The 26794-nt window shown below is 38.2% G+C and overlaps 1 protein-coding gene across 2 annotated transcripts in view; it reads left to right on the top strand.

The window, feature by feature from the left end:
• Positions 1–26794, top strand: part of LRBA (LPS responsive beige-like anchor protein) — a 619335-nt gene that overhangs the window by 162438 nt on the left and 430103 nt on the right. For both annotated transcript variants that reach the window (XM_063458500.1, XM_063458501.1), the window contains exon 33: positions 6274–6335. In XM_063458500.1, coding sequence (XP_063314570.1) covers positions 6274–6335 — 62 coding nt within the window. The remainder of the gene's footprint in view (positions 1–6273; positions 6336–26794) is intronic.

Genomic DNA, 26794 nt, shown 5'->3' with positions numbered 1-26794 from the left:
AGTTCTAAATGTGCCTTTTATGACCCAACCCTCTCCTTTACCCTGTTAAAGGTGTAAAAACCTTATTTCCAGTGCCACACTGGTCTATTGGCTGGCCCCACCACACAACACCTCCTTGGCTGAAATCAAATTTGATGACCTAAGCCAATCCAATGCTTTCCCATAGAAAGCATTGGGATACTATTGTGCTTGCACTGCAAAATGCTGTGCTGCGCCAATCAGCATCTGCTTATAGAGATGCACTGAAACAATGTATCTGTATGCCTTCACGCACATTATGCAGCATTGACCCAAAAAGCATCTCTAGTGGCCACTCGTGACTGCCACTATAGGTGTACCTATGCAGTAATGTAAACACTGCCTTTTATCTGAAAAGGCAGTGTTTACATTAAAAAGCCTACACGGACACACTATACACACACTGTGCAGTTCATTAAAGGGACTCTCCAGTACCAGGAAAACAATCACTTTTCTTGGCACTGCAGGTCCCCTCTCCCTCCCATCCCCAGTTGCTGAAGGGGTCAAAACCTCTTCAGTGACTTACCAGAGGCAGCGACGATGTCCCTCGCCGCTCCTTCTGTGTCCACCCACGCTCCTCCAATTCATCACGTCAGCCAATGGGGGAGACCTAATGCGCATGCGTGGCAATGCCGCGCAAGCGCATTAGACCTCCCCATAGGAAAGCATTGAAAATGCTTTCCTATGGGGATTTTGGCGATGCTGGAGGTCCTCACATAGCGTGAGGACATCCAGCGACGCTATAGCACAGAAAATCTGTGCTATAATCCCGGAAGTGCCCTCTAGTGGCTGTCTAGTAGACATCCACTAGAGGAGGATTTAACCCTGAAAGGTAATTATTGCAGTTTATAAAAACTGAAATAATTACACCTGCAGGGTTAAGGGTAGTGGGAGTTGGCACCCAGACCACTCCAATGGGCAGTGGGGAGTCATTTGTGAAGTGCATTGACATTGTTCTATGAGTGCTCTCATTGTCCCTGCAGCTGCATTGGCTAAAACCAATATTATGCTATGGTTATGTTTTGTATTTAGCTAGGAATAAGCTGAAGCCCCATTTCTATTAATTGTGCTTGGAGTCTGTATGTGCTGCACAGAGAGAGACTAACCCCTTGGCTTGTGAAAGGGCAACGCCACCTCCGCCTGCATGCTTAGCCAGTTTGCCAATTCAGTTCCGTGCAATATTAGCATTTAACACCAGCACACAGAGCATGCAAGCTCCTGACAACCATGGGACATGCTCCCCTTCCTTTCACAGCCTCTGTCCTCCTCAACTCTTCATCCCTTACCTCCATGGCTTTAGCTGAGAAAGCTCAGGCTTTAGGTCGAAGTTGGCCTAGGCGATGACTCGAGAAGTAATTTATTTTTAATTTTTATTTTGTCTTTTGTTTTTAAGCTTTGAGTAGCAGAAAAGTTTACTCTAACCAAGGGTTACCTGCAGAAAGGGTTACTATAACAAAACCCATTGCACTTTAAAGGAACATTAGTGTTAGGAATATAATAGTGTCCTTAAAGCAGAGCTCAAAAAATGCCAAGGTTTGTCAGTCTGTTCAGTGACTGTGGAATGGAGGTGGTGGCAAGGTAGTTGTCATTTTCCTGCTCTTCTTGCATTGCTCCCTGCTGTGATGCTGGGAGATGTCACTTGCCCCAGCCATCAATAACCAGTGCGTGAGTGAGCAGAGCAAAAAGAGGAAGGTAGGGAGACTGGATGGACGAATGTTAAAATAAAAATAAAATAAAAACAATTTGTGAGTGTATGAAACAGCCTCTAGTGGCTGTCTGGGTGAATGTCACTGGAAGTGTTATGTAGAATATATAGTGGTTCAGGCACTGCGGGATAACAAAAATAGCCGCTTTATTGCGTCAAAAGCAGCAATGTTTTAACCCTACCGGTTCCTTATCAAGCTACCACATCAGTGCAGAAGTGACATTTAAATACAGTACCTGTAATAAAAAAAGTGAAAAAACAGTGCAATTACAAATAATTAAGAATTTAGCAGAAACATATATAACAGCCACTATAGATATCACATTGCTTAATACAGCTGAGTAAATATACCCAAGTCCATTAAAGGAACACTATAGTCACCTAAATTACTTTAGCTAAATAAAGCAGTTTTAGTGTATAGATCATTCCCCTGCAATTTCACTGCTCAGTTCACTGTCATTTAGGAGTTAAATCACTTTGTTTCTGTTTACGCAGCCCTAGCCACACCTCCCCTGGCTATGATTGACAGAGCCTGCATGAAAAAAAATGGTTTCACTTTCAAACAGATGTAATTTACCTTAAATAATTGTATCTCAATCTCTAAATTGAACTTTAATCACATTCAGGAGGCTCTTGCAGGGTCTAGCAAGCTATTAACATAGCAGGGGATAAGGAAATCGTAATTAAACAGAACTTGCAATAAAGAGAGCCTAAAAAGGGCCTATGGAAGGCTGTGCAAGTCACATGCAGGGAGGTGTGAATAGGGTTCATAAACAAAGGGATTTAACTCTTAAATGGCAGAGGATTGAGCAGTGAGGCTGCAGGGGCATGTTCTATACACCAAAACTGCTTAATTAAGCTAAAGTTGTTCAGGTGACTATAGTGTCCCTTTAACTATCCTATTATGCAACGATATTAGGAGAATATAAGATAAAGGACCAACCTGATAATAAAGCTCACAACCATATGAGAGCATAGTAATAAAGTGCCATTTAAGAGTGCACTTTCCATCGGTTGTTCGGCTCCTTCCAATGACATCACATCGTTACCTGTTGTCAGGTCCATTTTTGATGACGTAATAGGAAACAGCCCTATAGGCAAAGTGCAGCATAACCAAGACATTCCACACACTCCAGCCGGAGAATACATTGCATCCGCCCAGAGGCGGAATCGGCAGCAGGAAAGCAAGTAGCCAGGACAGGAGATGAATGAAAAATAAAATAAAGTTCAATTTTACAGCTCAAAAGTCAAGCTGCATGAGACTGAGGTAAAAAAAAAGACCTATGTAAAATTAAGATTTTCTAATAAAGATAAGGGAAAACAAAAAATTTGAAAAATAATAAATAAAAGAAAAGAAGAAATATTTGAAAAATAAATTTTCCTAAGCTGATTTCAGCATTTGTTTAAAGATGGGAAATGAATAATCCATCTGACTCCACAACCCCACCCCTCCATGTCCATAAACGGGTTAAATAACCCTTTAAACACTTACCCGATTCCAGCGCTGAGGTCTCGCTCTGTCTGGTTGGGCTTGTCCAAGGATCAAATGAATGGGGAGGCTCTTTGCAACTTTGTATTCCTTACACCATAGAATGCCTTTAAATGGCATGCAGATTGAGGAAGTGCCTTTTAGTGGCTGTCTGATAAACAGCCACTAGAGGCAGTCTTCGTCCTGCAATATAAACATTGCAGTTTATCTGAAAATACAATGTTTTACATTGCATGGCTAAGGGTACAGAGATTTCTGCACCCATAACACTTTAAGCAACTTTGGTGAGTTTTAAGTTTTTATATTCATGTTATGCTTTCCCCCACATTTAAGGGACACTTGAAATACCAAATGAAGTCATTTTGGTGTATAGATCAGCACGGTATGCTTTCTTTAGAAGTGCTTTAACTCTTGCCCTGTTGTTTGAACTTTATTCACACGCAGGAGGCTGCAGCAGGTTTTAGCACGCTGTTAATTTAGCAGGAGATGAGAAACTCAAAATGTAAACAGACTGTGCAAGAAAGGAAGCTTAAATTTAGACTTCTTCAGGAGGTATGTCTGTATGTGTCTGTCTGGAGAGGTGTGGCTAGGGTTGCATGAACCAAGCAATTTTAAAGACTTTAGCAATGAGATTGGAGGTTCATGAGTTTGATAAGGATCAAACCAAGTGTTTGATAATTTTGTGCATCTGCCCCTGTCCAAATTAATAAGTATATGCGTGCACGCTTCCAGAAGTAATTTCCCACCAGACACAAGTTTCCAGGTTGATGCTTTATTCTGGGGGTTGTCATGCCCTTATAAAGCAGAAATACATCATATGCATAATTTTAGATAACAGAGAAGAATACATTAATAATTGGTTAGGTGTTAAGTGATGCATTCAATGTACATCCTACTGGGTGTGATATTGCTTTTATCATGAATTTCTCCCCCAGATTCCAGCACCATCTTGTAACACGAGGTAGTCAGTCGATGGAGGGGGTAACTCCCGGGGGCCATTTTGAGTAGTCACTGAATAATACTGATCATGATTACATAGAGTAAATATACATTTTACTAAACTATTATTTTGTTCACAACAAGTTGTATACCAAAACCACTCTATTAAGCTGAAGTTGTTGTTTTTTTGGTGCTTAGTGTTCCTTTAATATCTATTTAGTTTTGCAAAGGAAATGTGATGTTCTGTGGCATAACCATATCCTCTTAGTCTTACCTACAAATACATGTGTACTGTTAATTGCTATGAGTGGCCAGTCATAGGCTGAGAGTGTCAATCCCAGACTCGCAAGTCAATCACTTCGTATCTATATGGTGTCTCTGAGTAGGAGAGGAAGAAGTGAGTTGGTGCATGGAGTGTAATTTTAATACTTGAACCTGTAACTCTAATATGAGTTGTACAATGTGAAAAAACACATTTAATAAAGATCATATAATAAGTCGCATAAATATGGTTCGTTAAGCAATAATTTCTTGAATTCATGCCAGGCTGGCTATCCATCACTAATGTCCATAGAATAGTGTCCGCTCTAGAGTTTATGATTGGCTGAACAGAGCCCTTCTATCTCTATTCCCATTCATTTATTTTATTTAAAAAAAAATTTAAAAAAATGTTGCTGAGCTTGTTGGTGTTTTATAATAAAAAAATAAAAATAAAAAAACACAAAAAAACAACTCATCCCATAATGATAGAAGTCGTGGATCTTTTCTATGGATCAAGGGCAAAGTGAAAATTAACATTTTCTTTAAATGGCTAAATTTGCATAGTAGGCATCCCTAAGGACAAAAAGCCAAGCCATTATTGAATATGGAAGCATTGACTGCAGAGTGGAAATGAGACTTACAGTATTGCTTATGGCAACATTTAGATGTGATCACATAGGAATTTTTTTTTCTTTCCTGTGCTGAAGCCCATGACTGAGACTAGAACCCCACACATATTACAAGTATAAATAATCTATTGTTGAGCTGCTCGACAGATATGTTGGGTGTCTTTGTACTTTTCAAGTTTAGCACACTCTAATTCTGAATAAACCAAAGTGCTAATACTCCCATGTAAAATGTTTGTAAGTTACATCCTTGATTGCTCATTTCAAGGAACACTCCAAACACCTTGCGAATTTCAGTCTGCTGACTATTAAATTACTTGAGCCAGCAGGCCTATTTCCATAAAGAAATCTGCCCTTTTCTAAAACCCTTTTGATCAGACAATCTGAAGTGTTTACTGCCTTATTCACTTTAAACTATGTAAAGCGAGTGGCTGCACCCATTTCACCTCTCACTATTCATGCATTTCTCAATACTGTAATGCTCATTGTGAAATGTATCATTGGCCAGTTGCACGCATGCAAGATTGGTTCTTAAGGCTTTTCAATGATAATTCGACAATATCCTGCACAGATGTGAAGGTCTGCGCTGGACAAAAAAGTGTGTGTGGGGAACAGGGACTGATAGATGCTGCAGAAACTAGCTCTGCAACTGCTTTTTTTGTAACACCCAACAATTATTAAAAAAAATGTGTGAATCTATCTCATGTTTTTTTGGTGGAAGGAGGGGCATATCTACTAAATGGTTGAAAATAATTATATGGAGTGTTCCTGTAAACTATGCTGCAATCCAAAGAGGCGTTCTAGTAGATTATTTAATGAAATGTTTAAATTAACTTTGCATTTCTACCATGGAATAAAATGTGCTCCTTGTTAAAGGAGTGTGTAAACAATCAAAATATCAACTTTTTTTTTAGTTTCAGCAAAGGTTTACAGTTGGGTCAAGGGTCAAAGTACTAATAAGAGTGTTCGGGATGTCTTCTGGCACCAAACAAAATGGGAACTTGATTGATAGCTAGGGGGCTGAAGGGAAGGAGTGCAATGGAGAAAACAAAGGTCAAGACATCATTTCCCTTTTCTGCATATGTAATGAGTCTCTGAAAGAATACAATACTGATATTACAAATCAATGGAACATATGCTGAATGGGTCTCTTAAAAGTGTGTGTAATACACGGTCTACATAGCTGTAAACTACGTATAATAATTTGCGTGTACCTTTTTTCTGGTTATTTCTAGGCCTGGTTTGCATGAAATCCAGCAGCTCGGTAGTGGAATTGGTCATGCTTCTCTGTTCTCAGGTAAGTGTAGTATTTTTTTGTTTATGTATAAAAATACACACAGATAAGCAGCTAAATGCCTTTCTCTAGCAGAGTGTAAACTTGTTGGTAAAGTTAGAACAGTACAGTTTCATTTATATTGTTTTAGAAACCACAAACCCACAGTGCTTGTAGTGAAGCCTTGTCAGGTATTTTTTATCCAAACTACTCTTTTATAAGTAGGAGCACTGTTACATTCTCATGGTTGTATTCTTTTTGAAGTAGACTTGTCATGCATACCATGTATGAGCAAGCCAGTTGCAGATTATTGCACAAATGCACTATGCAGATTATTCTAGTAAAATATTTAGTTTACAACATGTGGGGTAAAAAGACACATTAAAGCAGGGCAATCACGTAAACATTTTAGAAGAGTGTTGACCATGCACAGTGACTCTTTCAACAACTCCTCTTTCTCAACAAATACTGATACTTCATATAGGAATTAAACTCCCACCGCTTTACCATAGTGACAAAACATATAGAGTTGTCTTTTCTTTGTGCCATTAACTACTATACAATTTGTTGCAGTGCATGACAGGGATGTATGCATTGCATTTGAACTCAGTCATTGTGCTATTCTTCATGTATATTAAAACGAGAGGGATAGGAGAAATAGGCCATTTTTATCTTCTGTAAACCTGTTTCTAGTGTGAGGTATAAAATTTAGAACGCAGCCACAGTTACTCATCAAGTATGGTGATACTAGCCACTTGTTGGAGCTACTGACCATATGGCCACAACAACACGGACTCTATCAGAGAACCAGAAGTGGAGGGGAGGGATTTCCACAGCTGGCGCTCACCAAATTCACAACTTAAAAAGATCTTGGACAGCGAAAAAGGAAGTGTAATTTCTCATTTGATGTCCTCAGATTTTGTTTGTAATATGGTGCAGTTATAATCCACAGTGTACAAGAACAGAAAGATAATGGTCCTCATTAAATAGCTTCTGAATAGTAGGATGCAAATACACTGCCTAAATTAGAAAATTAGGCTTTTGATATTTTTGTTTCCGTCTGTCAATAGTGATAAACCTGATCAAGTTTAATCCGTATTTAACACCCATTCTATTAAGTACGTAGTTATAATACTTTAGTCACTGACAGTGCTTATTTGTAGCATTTGTATTATTGATAGAGGGATTGTTTTTGTTTGTTTTTTTAAATATATTTTTGAGCATCTATTCCATGCCATGATACATACACACCGTGAATACAAATTCCAACAATTAATTTTGTATTCTTTGTTTTGTTTTTTTAGAACCGTAAAAACCAAAAATAACACATTATAGGAATCGACTAATATTGATTATTTAGAGCCAATATCGTTAATCTGTGAACTTTCAGGCCGATACCAATATTCTGTACATTTACCATTTTAAAAACAAACAATTTCTACACAAATCTACTGTTAACTGAACATGTTTATAATTTATTTTTTTTTGTGCAAAATTTGTTTTATTAAGGTAAATGCTCAAAATATGCATGCCAGTGGATGCAGTGAGAGTATTTGATTAGTGACTGCAGTGTGTGTGTGTGTGTGTTTGTGTAGGTAAGTTAAGTGTGTAAAATGGGAGTGGGAGGTGGGGGCATGTTTATTTTTTTAGCATTAAAATTTTCTTTTAAAAAATGAAACTTTTTAAAAACCCCTCCCTGCTTTCTACCTGATCAGGGAGGGGGGATCTGGCATTCCCTGGGGGGCCCGAACACTCTTGCTTACCTTCCCAGCAGCTCCCCTGTCTAACTCTCGCAGCATAGTTGATGTACGGACCGTTGCCATGGTAACCCGTGGTGACAGTCGCGAGAGTTAGACAGGGGAGCTACTGGGAAGGTAAGGAAGAGTTTGTTGGGCCCCCCAGGAACCTGATGGTGGCCCTGGTCTGTATTATGGGAAAATATTGGTATCTTTATTGGCCGATACCAATATTGCTGAAGATACAGAATATCGGCCAGACCGATTATTGGTCGAACCCTAATTCTGTACATTTAGTTCAAGTTATATACATTTTGCTAAAGGGCCTGAACCACAGTTGTGTAGGCCTTAGTAATGCAGACATTTGTGAGATCACTAGACCGAAAGTGCTATCTTGAGCAACTCAAATTAGCATCTAGTTTCCAGTGCCCTCTGAACTCTGTTAAACTTTAATGGCTGCTGTTCCAAGTATTTGAAGGGAATATTAAATAGAGCAGATTTATTTCTTCTGGAATCCCCAGTCTACAGCAGGGGGTGAGGATTGTGTTTCTCTTGTACAGTGCTTGTGTAAGGAGTGTTTAACGTTTGAAACCCTGTCAATGATAATGAATTTCTTAATAAAATGACAGAATAGCAGTCTGACTGGCTGGATGAATTACAGTAAAACCCTAGTTTCTAACCTTTGGCACTGCGGATCTTGTAACCAATGTACCCCATGATGCTCAGTCGGTGGTATTGCTCCCTGTGCATCGTGGGGTATGTAGTTCATCTTTTGCAATACCAGAAGATAGTGTGCAGCACTATAAAATAATTTTTAAAAGTTCAAATTACGGTAGTCATTTCTGTTTGGGCACTTTTTTTTGTTGCAATTTTTATGGTTTTACAATGTGTACAGATTTACATTCCAACATGGTACATTGTTTAGAGTAAGCGTTACAATATGCTATCAGTTCACATTGGGCACTTCTGTATAAATAGACAATTTTTTGCTTTTCTTAAACTACCCACTTTAATTAAATCACACATGATTTCCTAAATCTGTGCTGGGCATTTTATGAATTTCAAAATATTGTCCCATTTATTGACCATCACATTTACGGCTTGTTTAGCTGGATTTCACTTGTGCTGTATTTGGTTGTTCCCCGAACATGCTATTTGCTTCTGATGTGACTTTTTTATGTGGAAATTAGTTCAATAGTGCCCTGAGTCACTATCATTAGATTTTTGTAGTTTAATTAAAAAGAATGGTTTTATTGAGCTCTTGCATCGTTAAAATAAATAAATTAAATTCTGTCCACCCATTTTGCATTGATAATACATTCCCTCACTGGGAGATTCAAAATAGCTTTTTTTTTAATATAATGGGAACAGTATTGGTCTATAGGTCAAGGGTTCTGATCCATCAACAAACCTTTGACCTTCATTCGCAACACTCACGGTTAGCTTGCCTGATGAATCAGGATAATGCAAAATTAATGTTTCTTTGCATTGATTCATTTCATGCAAGTGCTCATACCACCAAATTTATTTAGACTGAGCTGATAGACATTTCATGAATACAAATGAAGGAATCATAGAAGGTGTGAAGGATCAATGGCCCACCTTGTCAATAAAGTGCAATAAGAACAATTACTTAAGGAGATTACACCTAATGGATTTTACAATGAAGTAGCAAGGAGTAGTTATGCTTGTAGTGAGCTTATTATTGGAAGCACAAGGCAAAAAAAAGCAGCGCTCAATATCCACATCATAAAGATGTCATTTATTTTTTATTTATTTATATGGTATTCCTGCCAAGAAATGGCTATTGGACTGGAAACCTAGAGAAAGTGAGCCAATTAAATATGGAGATAATAAAAAGATAACGTTTGTCACTGCTTGCTCCCGTAAATAGTGGGAATTACTACAAGACGGTCAGTCTTTGCTTCCCCTCATTAGTGGGAAGAATTTAGCTTCCTGATTTATTCATTTTTTTTCGTCTTCTTTCTGGCCTCTCTATCTTTTCAAGTTGCACTAAGGCCTGTGTTATCTTTTCCTGTTATATGAAATTGTTATTGAAAATTGTTCATTATAATATTTAATTGTGTTGACTGCATTAGAAGACCAGTTTTTGGTATAATTTCTGAACAAAAATATGCTCACGGATAACTTGAGTGCAAAACATGTTTTTTTCTTTATTTTATTTTTTTTTATTAAAAGGATACCAAAATAATGTTAGTTCATGAAGTAGTTTTGGTGAGTAGATCATGCCCCTGCCATCTCACTGCTCATTTCACTGCCTTTTAGGAGTTAAATCACTTTTATGCAGCCCTTGTCACAGCTCCCCTCACTTTCACAGCCTTCCCAAATACTTCCTGTAAAGTGAGATTTAATGTCTACACTTACTTTATTTAGAATTTCATATATCCTGCACTGTTAATAGCTTGCTAGACCTTACAGGAGCTTCCTTTTTGCAATTTAAAGTTCAATTTACAGAGCAGGAGAACTTCTAAAGCAGGTTAACATCTGACTGGGGAAAAAAATTTTTTTTATCATGCAGACTGTGTCAGTCACAGCCAGTGGAGGTGTGGCTAGGGCTGCATGGACAGAATCAAAGTGATTTAACTTATAAATGGCATGATCTATACACCAAAACTGCTTCATTAAGCAAAAGTTGTTTTGGTGATGCATATTAGTCATGTTGAATTTTACTTCTGATATGAGAAACTCTGTGTAGCGTTGCCTAATATTCTTGGTGAAAAGATGATTTAGATCTTTAAGGTGACTCTGATTTACATTTCTATAGAAACCATCTTTGTGAAAAACTATTTTTGATACCAACACAATCAAAATATATACATGACTTAAAGTAGGGACTACTTTGTCTTATGCAATTGCCAATGTTTGGCAAAATGCGTCATTTCCACAGCCATTTGGTTGAGGGGAGCAGAAATCAGCTTGTGAAGTAGTTAACTATGCCACCTTACTGCTTGTGTGAATTTATCTGAAAGGAAAGCCTTTCAGAATTCTCCATAGACCCTCTTTTGTAAGATTGTGTATATGAAACAAGTTGGAAGCACCGATGAGGGACCGCTTAAGCCAAGGTAATTATTTTTTCTTTCCCTTCAGCGACATCCACAAAGGCAGACATGTCACCTTGTGGGACCTTTAAAAAAAAAAAAAAAAATACAAATTCAAAGACCTCAAACTTGACAGTGTCACTGTAATTGAGAATTGCATTTATTTTGCTTGATTATTACATAAGGTAACATCTGGTATAGCATATGTGAGTATCATTGTCTATGCATACAGATAAATACCTATTCTTCTTGATCAGTAGAGGCAGCCATTTTTAAGCCCTCTTTGTTTAGTAGCACCACGTATCTGTCCAAAGACCATGCAGTCCTTAAAGTCTCTCTAGTCTAGAACATGCTCTAAGTCAGTTTAACTAGATAGTCTTGGTAAAGAAGTTCTGCGTCAGACCAAAAAACACAGATCACTGTTTTTCTTTAGCACTTAATGTTATATATAGTGAAAAAAAGTAAATGTTTTTACTGTGATCCACACTGACGGGTGAGAGCAACAACTTCTTGCATAGTACATTGTACAGCGATAACACTGAAAACAGAATCCAGTTTAGAGAGAAGTGTTGACCGAACCTTTCATTGAAGTATTATGTTGCTATCATTGTACCTCTCTGTTGTACTCTATGGGAGAAAATAAAATGCAGTAAGGTAGCCTCAAAATCACACAAAGCTGATATAATGAACAATACTACCTCACTAAGTATGTTTGAAGCTCTGATAGTTTTATGACTTAATGGCTTAGGCATTTGAGGTAGGTGAGTGTTGGCCTGCTTACTGTCAGTTGCACATTTGTACATTTTTCTACATTACTCCTCCTTAAACCAGAAGTGTACTACCGGAGACGTATCTCACTGGGCGTAGAACATAGAGACTGCTGACCACATTTTTATTTTTTTTATTTACTTTTTAATATCCATATAATGATGGGATCTGCAAAAACTAATTTCCTAGTGGGATTTCAAACTTACAGCTGAAGAATGTTGTAACTTTGGGGCTAACCTGAATAAGACCGCATAATAGGTAGATGTTTGCCTCTAACAAAATCTTAGGTTTTTATTGACAAATCAGCAAGCAATGTAGCATGCCAAACTGTGTTTAAAGATGTGGAGTACCAGCTGTAGATGTGATCAAAGTTGGCAAATCAGGGACAGTTCTGAGGGAGACCCAAAAGAATGATCTATCTAATGAGTGGTACTTATTGGTCAGTGTCTGACTGCCAAGAACACCATAGTTTAGTTTTCAATGTTCATATATGTCAAGAATCACGTTGATGTCGGTCTACACAGACTTTGCTGAGAAGTTGTACACACTGTTTAACTGTTGATCAATTTCAGCCAACCGTATAATTATTTTGAATGTTGACAAAAATGACATTTTCAAGTTTCATACATTTTGTTATGTTTTGATTTTAGATGGTTGATTTAAACCATTATTTGTGTTCTTTCTGTTCTATGAAAACAAATACGGTTTTGTTCTGTTGTAGGTGAACAATATTGATAACTGATATATTGTATAATAGATTTGAATAGCTATACAGTTGCTTGAGAAGAAATGTTTCACTTTATATTGTAGAATTTCAATGAAAATAAAAATAGCTTGTGGTTACTGTAGAATATTGCCATGTGTGGTTCCTTGAGGATTATTATTATTCTATTTTGAGTGTGTATGTATTAAATTAACAGTTAATGCCATACCTTTCTGGCTTTTTTTTTTTTTAAGGGCTTTCAAGGACACATCAAAGCAGCAGAACTTCGCATTAGATTTGGTAAACAGGCAGCCAGCTTGCTGTAACCATTTCAAGGAGAAACTATCTGCACATTATAAGCTCACCTTGGTTATTACACACAGATTTCTAGTGCTTTTCTGCTTATTTTCCAGCCCAGATTGTTTGAAGCATTGGGACTACGGAATAAATGACATTTTTTTAATGCATCTATTTGTCATGGTGTCAGAACCCTGTGTAATGCTAATCTAATGAAACCATGTATGCAGCCGTTGTTTAGTAGCATCAAGGTTGTTGCGTAGGAGAAATAGCAGAAATTACATTTTTTTTCCCCCTACGCCTTTAGAAACATTATAAACTTTTGATGCAGCTAAATAATTTGAAAGTAAATGCACAAATTATATGGCCAGGGAGGTTGGAATTGGCTCCAGATGGTTACAGATTTGTTGTTGTGTGATAATTACATTTTTCACTTACAATTTTCTTTATTCAAAGGGGTCACTGTGGCAATCACCAAAGTGATTCATTTTCTTAAGAAGTGAAGTGTCTTGGGCTGTATGAAACCCAAAGACGTATGAAACTGAATCTGCACTCGACATTTTGCAGATAATGGGAGGAGACTGGTTGAGTGTGATGGATTGACTTTTGTCTCTTTTTGGTAGGGGGGTGCATTGATAAGGTACGAAGTGATATCCTGGTGCTAAAATTGTAATTAATTTTTTAAAATGTGATTGAAAGGTTTGAGTTGCAAAGATCAGGAGTTCAGGTCAAAAACTGGATTTTAATCAGGTAAATAATATGAAGAGTTACAAAGTTAACATCTTTAAATGTGATTTTGAAACTTTTCACATTTGTCATCAATCACAGAAGTAATGGAGTGGGGTTTAGTGTTTGAGACATCCAAAAATAAATGCTGTATTGAGTCCTTATATTTAAAACTAAACTTCTATTACTGCTTTTTGGCATTTGTTCGTTTATAAAATTTAATTTAAATGAACACTTTAGGGTCAGGAACACAAACCTGTATTCCTGTCCCTATTGTGTTCAAAACCACCATTTAGGTGGCGTGCCTCCTCCCAGTCACTGTAAAAGGAATTGAAGGATCACTATAGGGTCAGGAACACAAACATGTATTCCTGACCCTATAGTGTTAACCTCACCATCTATCCCCCCTGATCCCATCTTGCCTCCATAAATATAGCAAAATCTTACTGTATTCAAGCCTTAAGCTGTAACTCTGCATGCTGTTGGACTGAGAAAAACAAGCTGTCTGCTGACATCATTAGAAGTGGTGGCCTGATCCAATCACAATACTTTTCCATAGGATTGGCTGAGACTGACAAAGGGGCAGATCAGGGGCAGAGCCAGCATGATTCAAATACAGCCCAATCCAATCAGCATCTCCTCATAGAGATGATTTGAATAAATTAATCTCTATGAGGAAAGTTCAGTGTCTGCATGCAGAGAGAGGAGACACTAAATGTTTGGATGCATTTTAGGCAGCCATGACCCAGGAAGGATCTCGAACAGCTATCTGAAGAGTGGCCAGTGAAATTCTCACTAGGCTGTAATGTAAACACTGCATTTTCTCTGAAAAGACAGTGTTTACAGCAAAAAGCCTGAAGGTAATGATTCTACTCACCAGAACAAATTGTAGTTGTTCTGGTGACTATAGTGTCCCTTTAAAACTCTCCTTACTTCCAGCGCCGCCCCAGACCCGCCTCCTTGATGACATCATTAGAATTGCCGACTTTTAGCCAATCCAATGCTTTCCAGTAGGGAAATCATTGGATTGGCTAAAATCAGCAAGGAGGTGTGTTGGGGGCAAGACCAAATGCCGTTTTGGCCAATCAGCACCTCTTCATAGAGATGCATTGAATCAATGCATCTCTATGAGGAAAATTCAGAATCCCCATGCAGAGCGTGGAAATGCTGAACGGCACTGCTGCCATCTGAGGAGTGGCCACTTGGAGGTGTCCCTAGGGGCAATGTAAACACTACCTTTTCTCTGGAAAGGCAGTGTTTGCATGAAAATGCCTGCAGGTAATGATTATACTCACCAGAACAACTACCGTATATACTCGAGTATAAGCCGACCCGAATATAAGCCGAGGCCCCTAATTTTTCCCCAAAAAACTGGGAAAACTTATTGACTCGAGTATAAGACTAGGGTGGGAAATGCAGCAGCTACTGGTAAATTTCTAAATAAAATTACAGTAGATCCTAAAAAAAATATATTAATTGAATATTTATTTACAGTGTGTGTATAAAGAATGCAGTGTGTGCGTATGAGTGCAGCGTGTGTGTGTGTATGAGTGCAGCAAGTGTATGAGTGCAGCGTGTGTGTGTATGAATGCAGTGTGTGTATGAATGCAGTGTATGAATGCAGTGTGTGCAGGGCCGGTGCAAGGATATTTGCCCCCCCCCCCATATGTCCTGACCTCCCCTCCTCCTCCCCTAGTGGTCCTTATCCCCCCTCCCTCCCATAGTGGTCGTTATCCCCCCCTCCCTCCCATAGTGTTCCTTTTCTCCCCCCCTCCCTCCCATAGTGGTCCTTATCCCACCCCCTCCCTCCGATAGTGGTCCTTATCCCCCCCCCTCCCTTCCATAGTGGTCCTTATCCCCCCCCCCTCCCTCCCATAGTGGTCCTTATCCCCCCCCTCCCTCCCATAGTGGTCCTTATCCCCCCCCTCCCTCCCATAGTGGTCCTTATCCCCCCCTCCCTCCCATAGCGGTCCTTATACCCCCCCTCCCTCCCATAGTGGTCCTTATACCCCCCCTCCCTCCCATAGTGGTCCTTATCCCCCCCCCCCCTCCCTCCCATAGTGGTCCTTATCCCCCCCCCTCCCTCCCATAGTGGTCCTTATCCCCCCCCCTCCCTCCCATAGTGGTCCTTATCCCCCCCCTCCCTCCCATAGTGGTCCTTATACCCCCCCCCCCCCCCACACAGTGGTCCTTATATCCCGTTTTTTTATTATTATTATTTTTTTTATTATTATTTTTTTTTATTATTATTTATTTTATTTATTTTTCGTCCCCCCTCCCTGCTTGATACATGGCAGGGAGGGGGGCTCTCCTTCCCTGGTGGTCCAGTGGCAGTTCAGTGGGGGGGGAGAGGGGGGCTGGCAGAGAGCGTTACTTACCTGTTCTGCAGCTCCTGTCAGCTCTCTCCTCCTCTGCGCCGTCCGTGCAGCTCCTTCTATCAGCTCACACTGTAAGTCTCGCGAGAGCCGCGGCTCTCGCGAGATTTACACTGGGAGCTGACCGAGGTGCTGACCGGACACGCAGAGGAGGAGAGAGCTGACAGGAGCTGCAGAACAGGTAAGTAACGCTCTCTGCCAGCCCCCCTCTCCCCCGGTCTGTATTATGGCAATGCAAATTGCCATAATACAGACCTTGACTCGAGTATAAGCCGAGTTGGGGTTTTTCAGCCCAAAAAATGGGCTGAAAAACTCGGCTTATACTCGAGTATATACGGTACATTAATCTGTAGTTGTTCTGGTGACTATAGTGTCCCTTTAACCCTTTAAGACCGGAGGCGTACAACCCTATTTTAAGCGTCTCTAAATGCTGCCGGGCGTAATTGTACTCCCTCCAGTCTTTTTTTACTTACCCGGTCGCCGGCGATCGCGGTTGGGGGGACTCCCAGGGAGCCCCCCGCAGCAGATTCTCCGTCCTGGGAGCCCCCCGGCCATGTGAGAGTGAGGTCCTTACGCAGACCTCACAATCACATGGCCGGGGTAGCTGGCTGAGGCATTGCCAGCAGGGGGACTAACTGTAATGACAGTCCCCCTGCTGGCTGGAAATTAAATTAAAATAAGTGTAAAAAAAAATATATATATATACTTAGATATACATATAGATATATAGATATATAAATACAGTAAAAAAGGCTGCGCACAAATATAAAATCCAATGGTTAAACAAAAAAGGAGAGAATTAGTCCAGCTATTGTGTCCTTACAAGTGTCCTTGGATGTTGAGGTCTTCTACTTGTATAGTGGTATCACTTGGTATGAAAGATAAAAAGGAACAAGGAACAACCAATGGTGTAGTACGTAAAATTCAGGTATAGGTGTGAAAAGTAATAGTATAAAACTCACATTTACCAGAGCTAATGTCCAGCTCTGGAGTGAAGTGCGTACAGCGGTTTGATCCCCGCTTATGGGATATAAGGCAGGTTCCTCTCCGTGAGTGGTTTTCAATTCTCGGGATAAAAAGAAGAAACAGCCAATAGTGCTCACTGTATGGCAATATGAATAAGAATAATAATAAAATGTACTTACAAAATAAGAGCAGACACACTGCTCTTTGATGACAGCTTGGGTGGATTGATCCCCACCTAAGGATTTCTTTGAGTACAGGAAACTTCCAGGAGTATTCAAGGTTTTTTATAAAACCAGTAAAAAATGATAAAAATAACAATAAAAAGCCAGGGTAAAATAGAAGTTATGTGTCTATAAAAAAGATAATTGGCACAAACAAATGACCAAATAATACTTTAATATATAAAACACAATATTTTAAATATCCATAACGCGTTTCGTCACTCAAGGACTTTTTCAAATGGAATAACATGTTTCTCCTGGCAGGTAGATATTATATAGGAACTTAATTATTTGAATTTTGGCGCCAAAACTTGGTCCATCCAATCAGAATTAAAAGCACGTTTAAAACTTAAAATACGTTAATAACTTAATAAAAGCTTAGTTTATAATATAACAACATGATTCTAATTAATATAAATCAAAAACGAGGGTAAAAAAGTATAGATTTAAACATTTCAAAATGGTCACATGACCGGCATCACTTCCGCATTTCGGAAGTGTAGCCGCAATGCTCAATGGGAAATGTAGTTCAATTTGGCCGTGAGCGTTAAAGTTTAAAATACATTAAATAACCTAATGGGAGCTCTGTTTATAATCTAGCAACATAGTTCTGGTTGATATGAATCAAAAACGAGGGTAGGAAAGTGTGAATTTAGAGGTTTAAAAGTTTTAAAATGGTCACATGACCGGCGTCACTTCCGGTTTTCGGAAGCATAGCCGCAATGCTCAGTGGGAAATGTAGTACAATTTGGCCGCGAGCAACGGCCGTTTCCCATTACATTAAAATTTAAACCTGTATTTACCCATATTCATTTGTTGCTAATTCAGAGATAGATTATAAAAAACGAAAATGCCAAATATTATTTTTGAACAGTAAAAAATGGTCACGTGATTATCGGCAATAGAGGCCGAAATGGATTATGGGAAATGTAGTTGAAAAATGGAAAATTAAGAGGCAAATACCCACAGGGGACTAGTAAAATAAGGGGAATAATATAGGAAAAAAACATAAGTACATTTAAATTAAAGGAACAAATACACCTTATATTAAAAAGGGCCAATACTTGGGCAGGTTAAATAAAAGGGTAATTAGCAGGTAACAATAAGACCAGGATATATGTAAATAAAATATGTAAATAAAAGGAATAACAATAAAATCTAGCTTTAAAGGTACAGGCATCAAATTATATAAATATTTATAAAAAATTATGTAAGTCAAAATCTGCATTAAGGCCATGGGGTATAAGAGTCTGAAGTTTATACACCCATTCCATCTCTGTTTTTCCAAGTAACTTTTTTATATCACCTCCACGCCAGGAGGTAGAGCATTTTTTTATACCAACACATTTTAATAGGCGTGGGTCTTTATTGTGCATAATGAAATGTTTGGATACTGTATGGTTTAGGTATCCATTTTTAATATTTCTGCAGTGTTCGCTCAGTCTTATCTTTAGGCACCTTGTGGTCATCCCCACATATTGGAGGCCACATGGGATATATAGATATAGATAGATATAGATATAGATATATATAGATAGATATAGATAGATATAGATAGATACACATACACTGTCTGATATTAATATCAAATTACACATAGACTGATACTGATTAAATATATATATATATATATATATATATATATATTTAAATACGTAAAAACATAAAAAAATTAAAAGAAAATTATTAAAAAAAATATATAGATGTGTTATTTCATTCTAACTGTATTTTGATATTAATATATATTTATATCAAAATACACGTAGAACGAAATAATATATATCTATCTATATATATATATATATATATATATATATTCTACACATATATTTATGTAATATTTTTACATAATTGGGCATCTTAATTAATTGCAATTAGCGGAATCTGCCTGACAACCCATGCCAAAAGTATAGGGAATTTAATTTGCTAGCACTATATTTAACCCTATAACTTTCCAAGACACCATAAAACCTGTACATGGTGGGTACTGTTTTACTCGGGAGACTTCGCTGAACACAAATATTAGTGTTTCAAAACAGTAAAATGTATTACAACGATGATATCGCCAGTAAAAGTGACGTTTTTTGCATTTTTCACGCACAAACAGCACTTACACGGATGATATTATTGCTGTGATACTTTTTACTGTTTTGAAACACAAATATTTGTGTTCAGCAAAGTCTCCCGAGTACAACAGTACCCCTCATGTACAGGTTTTTTGGTGTTTTCAAAAGTTACAGCGTCAAATATAAGGCTTGAGTTTCATTTTTTTCACATTAAAATTCGCCAGATTGCTTACGTTGCCTTTGTGACCCTCTGGTAGCCCAAGAATGAAAATGACCCCTATGATGGCATACCATTTGCAATAGTAGACAGCCCAAGGTATTGCAAATGGGGTATGTCCAGTCTTTTTTAGTAGCCACTTAGTCACAAACACTGGCCAAAATTGGCTATTTTTGCATTTTTCACACACAAACAAATACTAACGCTAACTTTGGCCAGTGTTTGTGACCAAATGGCTACTAAAAAAGACTGGACATACCCCATTTGCAATACCTTGGGTTGTCTACTATTGCAAATGGTATGCCATTATTGGTGTAAATTTATTTCCTGGGCTACTATACAGTCCCAAAGGCAACGTAACCAATCTGGCGAATTTCAATTTAAAATGTAACGTGCTATATTTGACCCTGTAACTTCCCAAAACACCATAAAACCTGTACATAGGGGGTACTGTTTTACACGTGAGACTTTGCTGAATACAAATGTGTATTTTATTGCAGTAAAAGCAAACCGTATTATGACATTGACAGTTAAACTGTCATGTAGAACAAAAAAATAAAAATTTCTTATTTTCTCCCATTTTTTTTTCATATTAAATTGTTTCATAGCTAAACATTTGATATTAAATGAAAGCCCTGTTTCCCCTGAATAAAATGATATATAACAAGGGGGGGTGCATTTAATATGAAAGAGGTGAATTACGGTTGGACAGACAAATGCCAGGTTTTGTTTTGTTCTGTTCACAACGTGTACATTTGGCTCAGCCCTTAAGGGGTTAATGTTGCGGTTTTATTTTATTCATTTACTTGTTTATTTTTGTATTGTTAAGGGAGCAATATGCTTTGGTGGTAGTCTAGTTTGTATATTTAATTTTAATTGGATGTATTTATAAAAAAAACAAAATAATGGTAGTGATTTGTTTCTCTTTTTCAAAAAAAGTGAAGTGTTTGGTAGGGTGAACCACTTTTTTTTTTTTTTTTTTTTTTTTTTTAGCTTTTAGTACTTTAAAGGCACAACTTATATTTTCTTATAAAGCAACACTTGTTTTCTATGAAACTAATTTGTCCTATTTCATGCTAGTAGGACAGTTGTTGAATCATATGTATGCTGATCTCCTTCATGACCTGGGTTAGGAATCCCCTTTTTCTATGATAGTCCTGTCATGTCATCGCCCCTGAAGACTGCTATATTTTTATTTTATTTTTCCAGTGTTGTCTTGTTCCTTTGTTTCTGCTTAAATTTAAATTATTTGGATCCAGGAGTTTTTATTTTGGTGTTCAGCGGCCCTTCATGGAAGATTATAGGTTCACGTACGGCAATATAGGAAGACTGGCTAATTTGCATTTTTGCTAAACACTGACAGTGCCATTTATCTCAGTGTCTCTCTTTTTGTAACCCAATTTGTTTGCTTGTTTCTATTCTTTGCAGATGTATTAGCTAGACATATTTTAAATGGCTAGACACTACCTGAGCATCAGGGAAATAGCATTTTAAGAACCGAAGAGCTTTAAATACAGCATACATGTTTCTTTCTCCTATTTCAAGAGAACACTGAAAAACGTATTTTCCAATTATCTTAAATTGTTCGGATTTGAGTAATGCTTCTTTATGGCTCTTTTTGCCCACCTTATGTATTTAGGACATGGCAGCTAATATAGTGCTTTAGCTGGTATATCATAATACCGTCTTCTAGTGTCTTACAATGTGTGATACATATAAAATGTTCTGTGGAACAACGTACTGTCGCTGAATATCGTATGTTTGTTTATTTCACTGACAGCCAGGCTACATTTGAGTTTTAAAGAAATATTTCATCCAATATTACCGCAGAGCCTTTTTGTTTATTTGACATGAATATAGTTTTTGAAACAATAGACCTAGCATTCAAGGCCACTTGATGAAAGTGTTGTTTTGCCCATCCTAATTCAGGTTGACATACATTCCAATAACACTACCTCCCTTACAAGGCTTCAAGTTAAATTTATGGCTATGCATTGTGAAGTGCATCACATTTAAAAATGGTTTCAACCCAAAACATCTAATAAATAAATAATGTGGATGGCTACTAGGTAGCAGACTCTCCAGACTAGAAATCATCCCATCGGATACTCAGCAAGCCACTATCACCGAGGGCTGTCAGATAAATCTTACAGGAGCGGATTTCATGTCCTGTAAATCACATGTTATTGTCTGAGCCTTCTGCCAGGTCATCTATTCTTTTACCATTTATCAGAATTGCAAAGGATGCACTGCAAAGCAGAAGCCATTGACTTTGGCCCAAGCAGCCAAAATCGTTCTGTTAAACTTGCTAAGGATATTACATTGGGATTTTTGTCTTGCTGGAGCACAAAATGCCCAGAAAGATGGCTACTAGAGTTGAGCATACCGAACATTACGGTTTTTGGACCCCGGACCCGAACACGGACATTTTTTTTTTTTTTTTTAACATTTGTATTTTTTTATTTTGAAGATATCAACTTGTACATTTATGCAGTATATGCGGTTATGTAGTTAACATAGTAATGCAATATATTCAGTAGTACAATATATTAGTAGTGCAGTAGTGTGCTTATGCATCATCTTAAGCACCATCTATCTAGCACTGTAGTATGTCTAACACTGTGACTTGTGAAGAGCTGCTGTCCATGTAGATATGTAACATATTTGGCAACTCTATAATACATTTGTGGCAAGTAGTGTGCTATGTTTGAGAGTGCAGCATGTCTAGTGATGCTATATGTGTAGTAATGCTATTTATACACTTATGCAGTATAGTTAGTGATGTCATTTGTTAGTAATGCAGTGTATTTAGGTAGGTTCATTTGGGGTGTATATAGGAAGTCTCTGTGGGTTATGCAGGTCTCTGTTATGATTGTCCCTTATGGGTGTCTGTCCGGTACTTAGCGGGGCACCCGATAGGCATCATATTTGCCTCTGTGGTTTTCCTCGGGATCAGCGGACGATCTTTGGTGGGTCAGCAGGTCAGGTTTGTTCACCATAGGGAGTCTCTGTTGGTGATCGTTTTTGTTTGTTTTTTCTTCACTGATGATGGTTGTGGTTCTGGTTCTGTGGGTTTGTGTGTTGGGATTAGTATCTTCACTTTGAAGCTGGTTGGCTTGCTCTGCGTACGGTCGTTCTGTAAATAACAATGAGGGGGGGGGGGGACCCCCCAAAAAATAACCTCTACCTAACTCCCTCATCCTAAAATTGAGGGGGACCATAAGATACATACCTGTAACAAAAGAAAAAAAATTAAAGAAACTTACCATTTGATGTCTTCTTTCTTCTAAAATCTTATTTTTTCAGCCCCAAAAAAGGCCAAATAAAAATCCAAAATAACAGATGCACTTAAAAAAAAAAAAAAAAAAAAGCCCCCCCAAAAAAATCCATCTTCACCGGGAGGGCTCCGTGCAGACTGAGCTTTGCAGGGCTAGGCTCAGAGCACTCTGATTGGTGGGTTTAAGCCTCAATAGGTAGTTCCCTCCCTTTCCCCCCTTATTTTACTTTAGGGCCCCCACCCTCTTTTTTTTTTTTTTTTTTTTAAATGCGTTATTTTGGTTTTTTATTTGCCCTTTTTTGGGGCTGAAAAAACAAGATTTTAGAAGAAAGAAGACATCAAATGGTAAGTTTCTTTAATTTTTTATTTTTTTTTACAGGTATGTATCTTATGGTCCCCCTCATTTTTAGGATGAGGGGGTTAGGTAGGTGTTATTTTTTTGGGCCCCCCCCATCATTGTGAGCTGCTCACTGTTTACTAGACATGCCCCTACTCGCGGTATAGTGAATAGGGGCTGAGTTTACTTATACTAAGTAATCTTTACTTAGTATTAGTAAATGTGGCAGAAAGATCAATTTAGGTCTTTCAGCCTTTTGGTAGATAACCTCCTAATTCCCACGGTATTGGGGAGCTATCTACTAAGCGGCTGCTTATTTTGTTATTTTAAGTGATTTCCCTATCCACATTTGTTTGCAGGGCACTACTCTTACCCCCATTTTACTTCCTTTTGCAGCCCTCTAGCCCTTTCCAGGACTTTTTTAGAGAAATTTTAGTGCCCAAAAGTTCGGGTCCCCATTGACTTCAATGGGGTTCCGGGTCAAGTTTGAGCACGAACTAGAACTTTTTGACGAAGTTCGACCGAACTCGGCGAACCCGATCATCCAGGTGTCTGCTCAACTCTAATGGTTACATGTGCATGCAACTCTTAACAGGGAGAAGGTTTCCACACTTGTAATTACTTTCAAATGACCAGTAGAAACTTTCACACATAAGTAAATTGTAAGACAATTGTAAATGTAATTTTAGAAAGAACTAGGCACTAATTTAATTACATGTTACTATGGCAAGCGAGATGTCTGAGAAACAAACCTTCCTTTCATCCTATCCTAGCTTATCACAGTAATTTTGGCAGCTCCATTTCCCATTGATTCATGGTTAGATATATGTAGTTTAAACATCTGGACTACAAAGGATAACCTTCACCAAGATAATTTAATGCACATAATATTTCTAATGTAGTTCTAAATTTTTTTTCTGATGTTCCCTCACCTCTCTAAATCATTTTGATTCTGCAAGCATCCGCATTGTAGATGTCAGCTTGAAATGCGCCATTTCATGACCTGAAAGCCTCATATGATATTGTCAGGAGTGCTATATTACTGGCCAGGTCTTGGTTCCTTGCCACTGCAAGTCATAGCACTCTCTCTATTCATTTCTACCCAAGGGTGCATTTTTAATCATTGGTGGTGAGTGGAAAGTGAACATTTTAATCACTGGCAGCAGGTAGTAAGTGGGAAATTTTAATAGCTGGTGGCGACTGGACAGTTTTGAGTCCTGTAATGTTACAAAACCCTAATAACTTCATAGCCAACTTTTAAGTATTGATATGTCCAAATTACCTAGTAACGGTAATATGGGCTCTCTGTTTCACACTTGCTCTAAAAACTTGGATCATTCTGCCAGTTGTCCATTCGAGGAAATATTTGCCACTAAGTATTCAAATATAACTTTTGAGTGCCTGAATATTTATGCTTAAAAAAAATGTTCTAAATTGTGTGCCGTTTATGTTTCAACATAGCCTTACTAATTTATAACAGAGCGTGAATGTATTGTATTTATGTGCCTTTAGAATTCCTCCTTTGCGAAAGACTGTGCTCTTTGGAACTTCTACATTTACGTTTTAAGAGGATCTGTCATCTACACGTCTTGCGGATGACAAGTTCACCTTCAGATAGTTATAAAAACAGTTTACCCATGGTGCTGGTGAAATCACAGCAAATATATGGAATGTTTAAAGACATGAAGTTCATGTCCTCCACATGCAATGTCGTGCCTTGCTGTGGACAGAACATTTGAGCAATCAACATACCACAGTTCCTAGTATGATGCTGTGTTTTCTGGAAAAAAGTCTCTCAACCCCCATAGGTGTAGCCTTTGGTGTACACCTTTTGTTAACTAGCTTTTCATCTATGCATTTGTGAGCAGTTTAGCAAGCACAAATATACAGGAGTGTTTATGCTTTTTAATGTGCTACTACCTTATGCTCAGCGTGACAGATGCAGTTTCTGAATTTGTTTAACTCTTTACTGTGTCTATACATCACTTAAAAATTTAACTAGTTCTGTGATTGCAAGTCTCCTATTGCAGTATTCGTTCCAATAGACCTGACAATTGTGGTTTTCCAATTATATCTGCTGGATGGTGGCACCTGGAGAGGGAAATGTGTAAAATGTATTTTACCAGCTATCTTCCACCATCATCTTTGTTCACCACATGACAGAAGAAGCTTCCATATCCAAGGAAAAGTCTAGGCACTCAGTCGTGCCTCAGGTAGGCTTTAACTAGGAACGGGTGAAGCTTCCGTTTGGTATTTAGGTTTACAAGGCAAAACCTAGCTGCTGGAAATCAATACGTATTCTCTTTTTTTGTCCCATTTCTGTAGTCCTGCATATGACATAGTAGCCTAATTTGTCTAGTGGTGATCATTTGAAAATGCTATTTTGACTTGGGTGCAATTAAATTACATTTTGATTTTTCCATGTATCAAACTGGCTCTGTTTGTTAGTAAAGATTCATTGAGTTTTAGAGTTATTTAGGTTGGATGACATTTCGTAAGGCTTACAGAAGCGGATGCCAGTCTCCGAAATGGAAACAAATGACTGCAAAGTAGATTGAATGAAATGTGAAATGCACATCAGCCAGCAAAACACAATTTTAATGCAACGTGACCTTTATCCTAATGCTAAAAAGGCCATTACTCTTTGCGATTTTTTTTTTTTTTTTTAAATCCATAGGCTGGCTTCTTTTTATTGCCCTTAATGCAGCTTTTTCTGAGGTCTTTAAAGGAAGTTCCCTTCCATTTTACCCTGGTATCCAAAATATTTTTTTGTGGCTTAATATGATCATGTTATTTCTCTCTAATACGCGTAGAGAAATAAAATGCCAGAATCCATATTGGTGACTATAAAATATCATAGTCTGTGTAGGTATTGTGCAGATGCATACAATAATGAAAACGGTTTTATGAAAAAATAGTATATGCTTTTGCTAACAGGTAAAATTTCCTTGCAAATTATTGTAGGATAATTTAATATTTAAGCATATTCTAAATATATATGGAGTATTATTGTCTTGGGTATTGTATGGTATTCAGCAGGGCATACTAAGCTGGTGGTCCTTATCAAACTAGCTGAAGCATGATTTATAGCCTGCACCCTATATTGCAAAAATAGGAGCAAATTGATATTGCCATAGTGTAACGGTAGCCTAATGAGTTGTGGCAGGTTCCTCACAGTAAGAATCAGGGAAGAGATCTCTCATCTTTCTTTTTCCCCTCACTCCCTCTGCTGGTCTATGTTCATTCGCACCCGCTACAGCGGAAGAGGTTTCTGCTCTGCTGCAGTCCTCCCGCCCTACCACCTTCTCCCTAGATCCAATTCCCTTGCATCTCATCCGTACTGTCTTCTTTCTCTTCTTCTCACTAAAATTCTCAATCTCTCTTCTGGCATATTTCTATTGCCCTTCAAACATGCAACTATAACCCCAATTCTAAAGAAGCCCAATCTTGACCCTAACTCCCCGTCCAACTATCGTCCTATCTCGCTACTGCCTTTTGCATCCAAGATCCTTGAAAGAGTTGTATATGCAAGATTGACAGTCTTCTTCGAGTCCAATTCTGTGCTAGACCCGCTTCAGTCTGGTTTCCGCGCTAAGCACTCCATGGAAACTGCCCTGACCGAAGTATCCAATGATATACTCGCTGCAAAATCTTGTGGTCACTACTCTATCCTAATTCTACTTGGCCTTTCTGCTTCTTTTGACAATGTTGATCGTCAACCGCTTCTTCTCATCC

Source organism: Pelobates fuscus, chromosome 6 (genome assembly GCF_036172605.1).
Source record: "Pelobates fuscus isolate aPelFus1 chromosome 6, aPelFus1.pri, whole genome shotgun sequence".
NCBI lineage: Eukaryota > Metazoa > Chordata > Amphibia > Anura > Pelobatidae > Pelobates > Pelobates fuscus.
The sequence above is the reverse complement of the archived record's forward strand: the minus strand, read 5'-3'. Positions and strand labels throughout refer to the sequence as shown.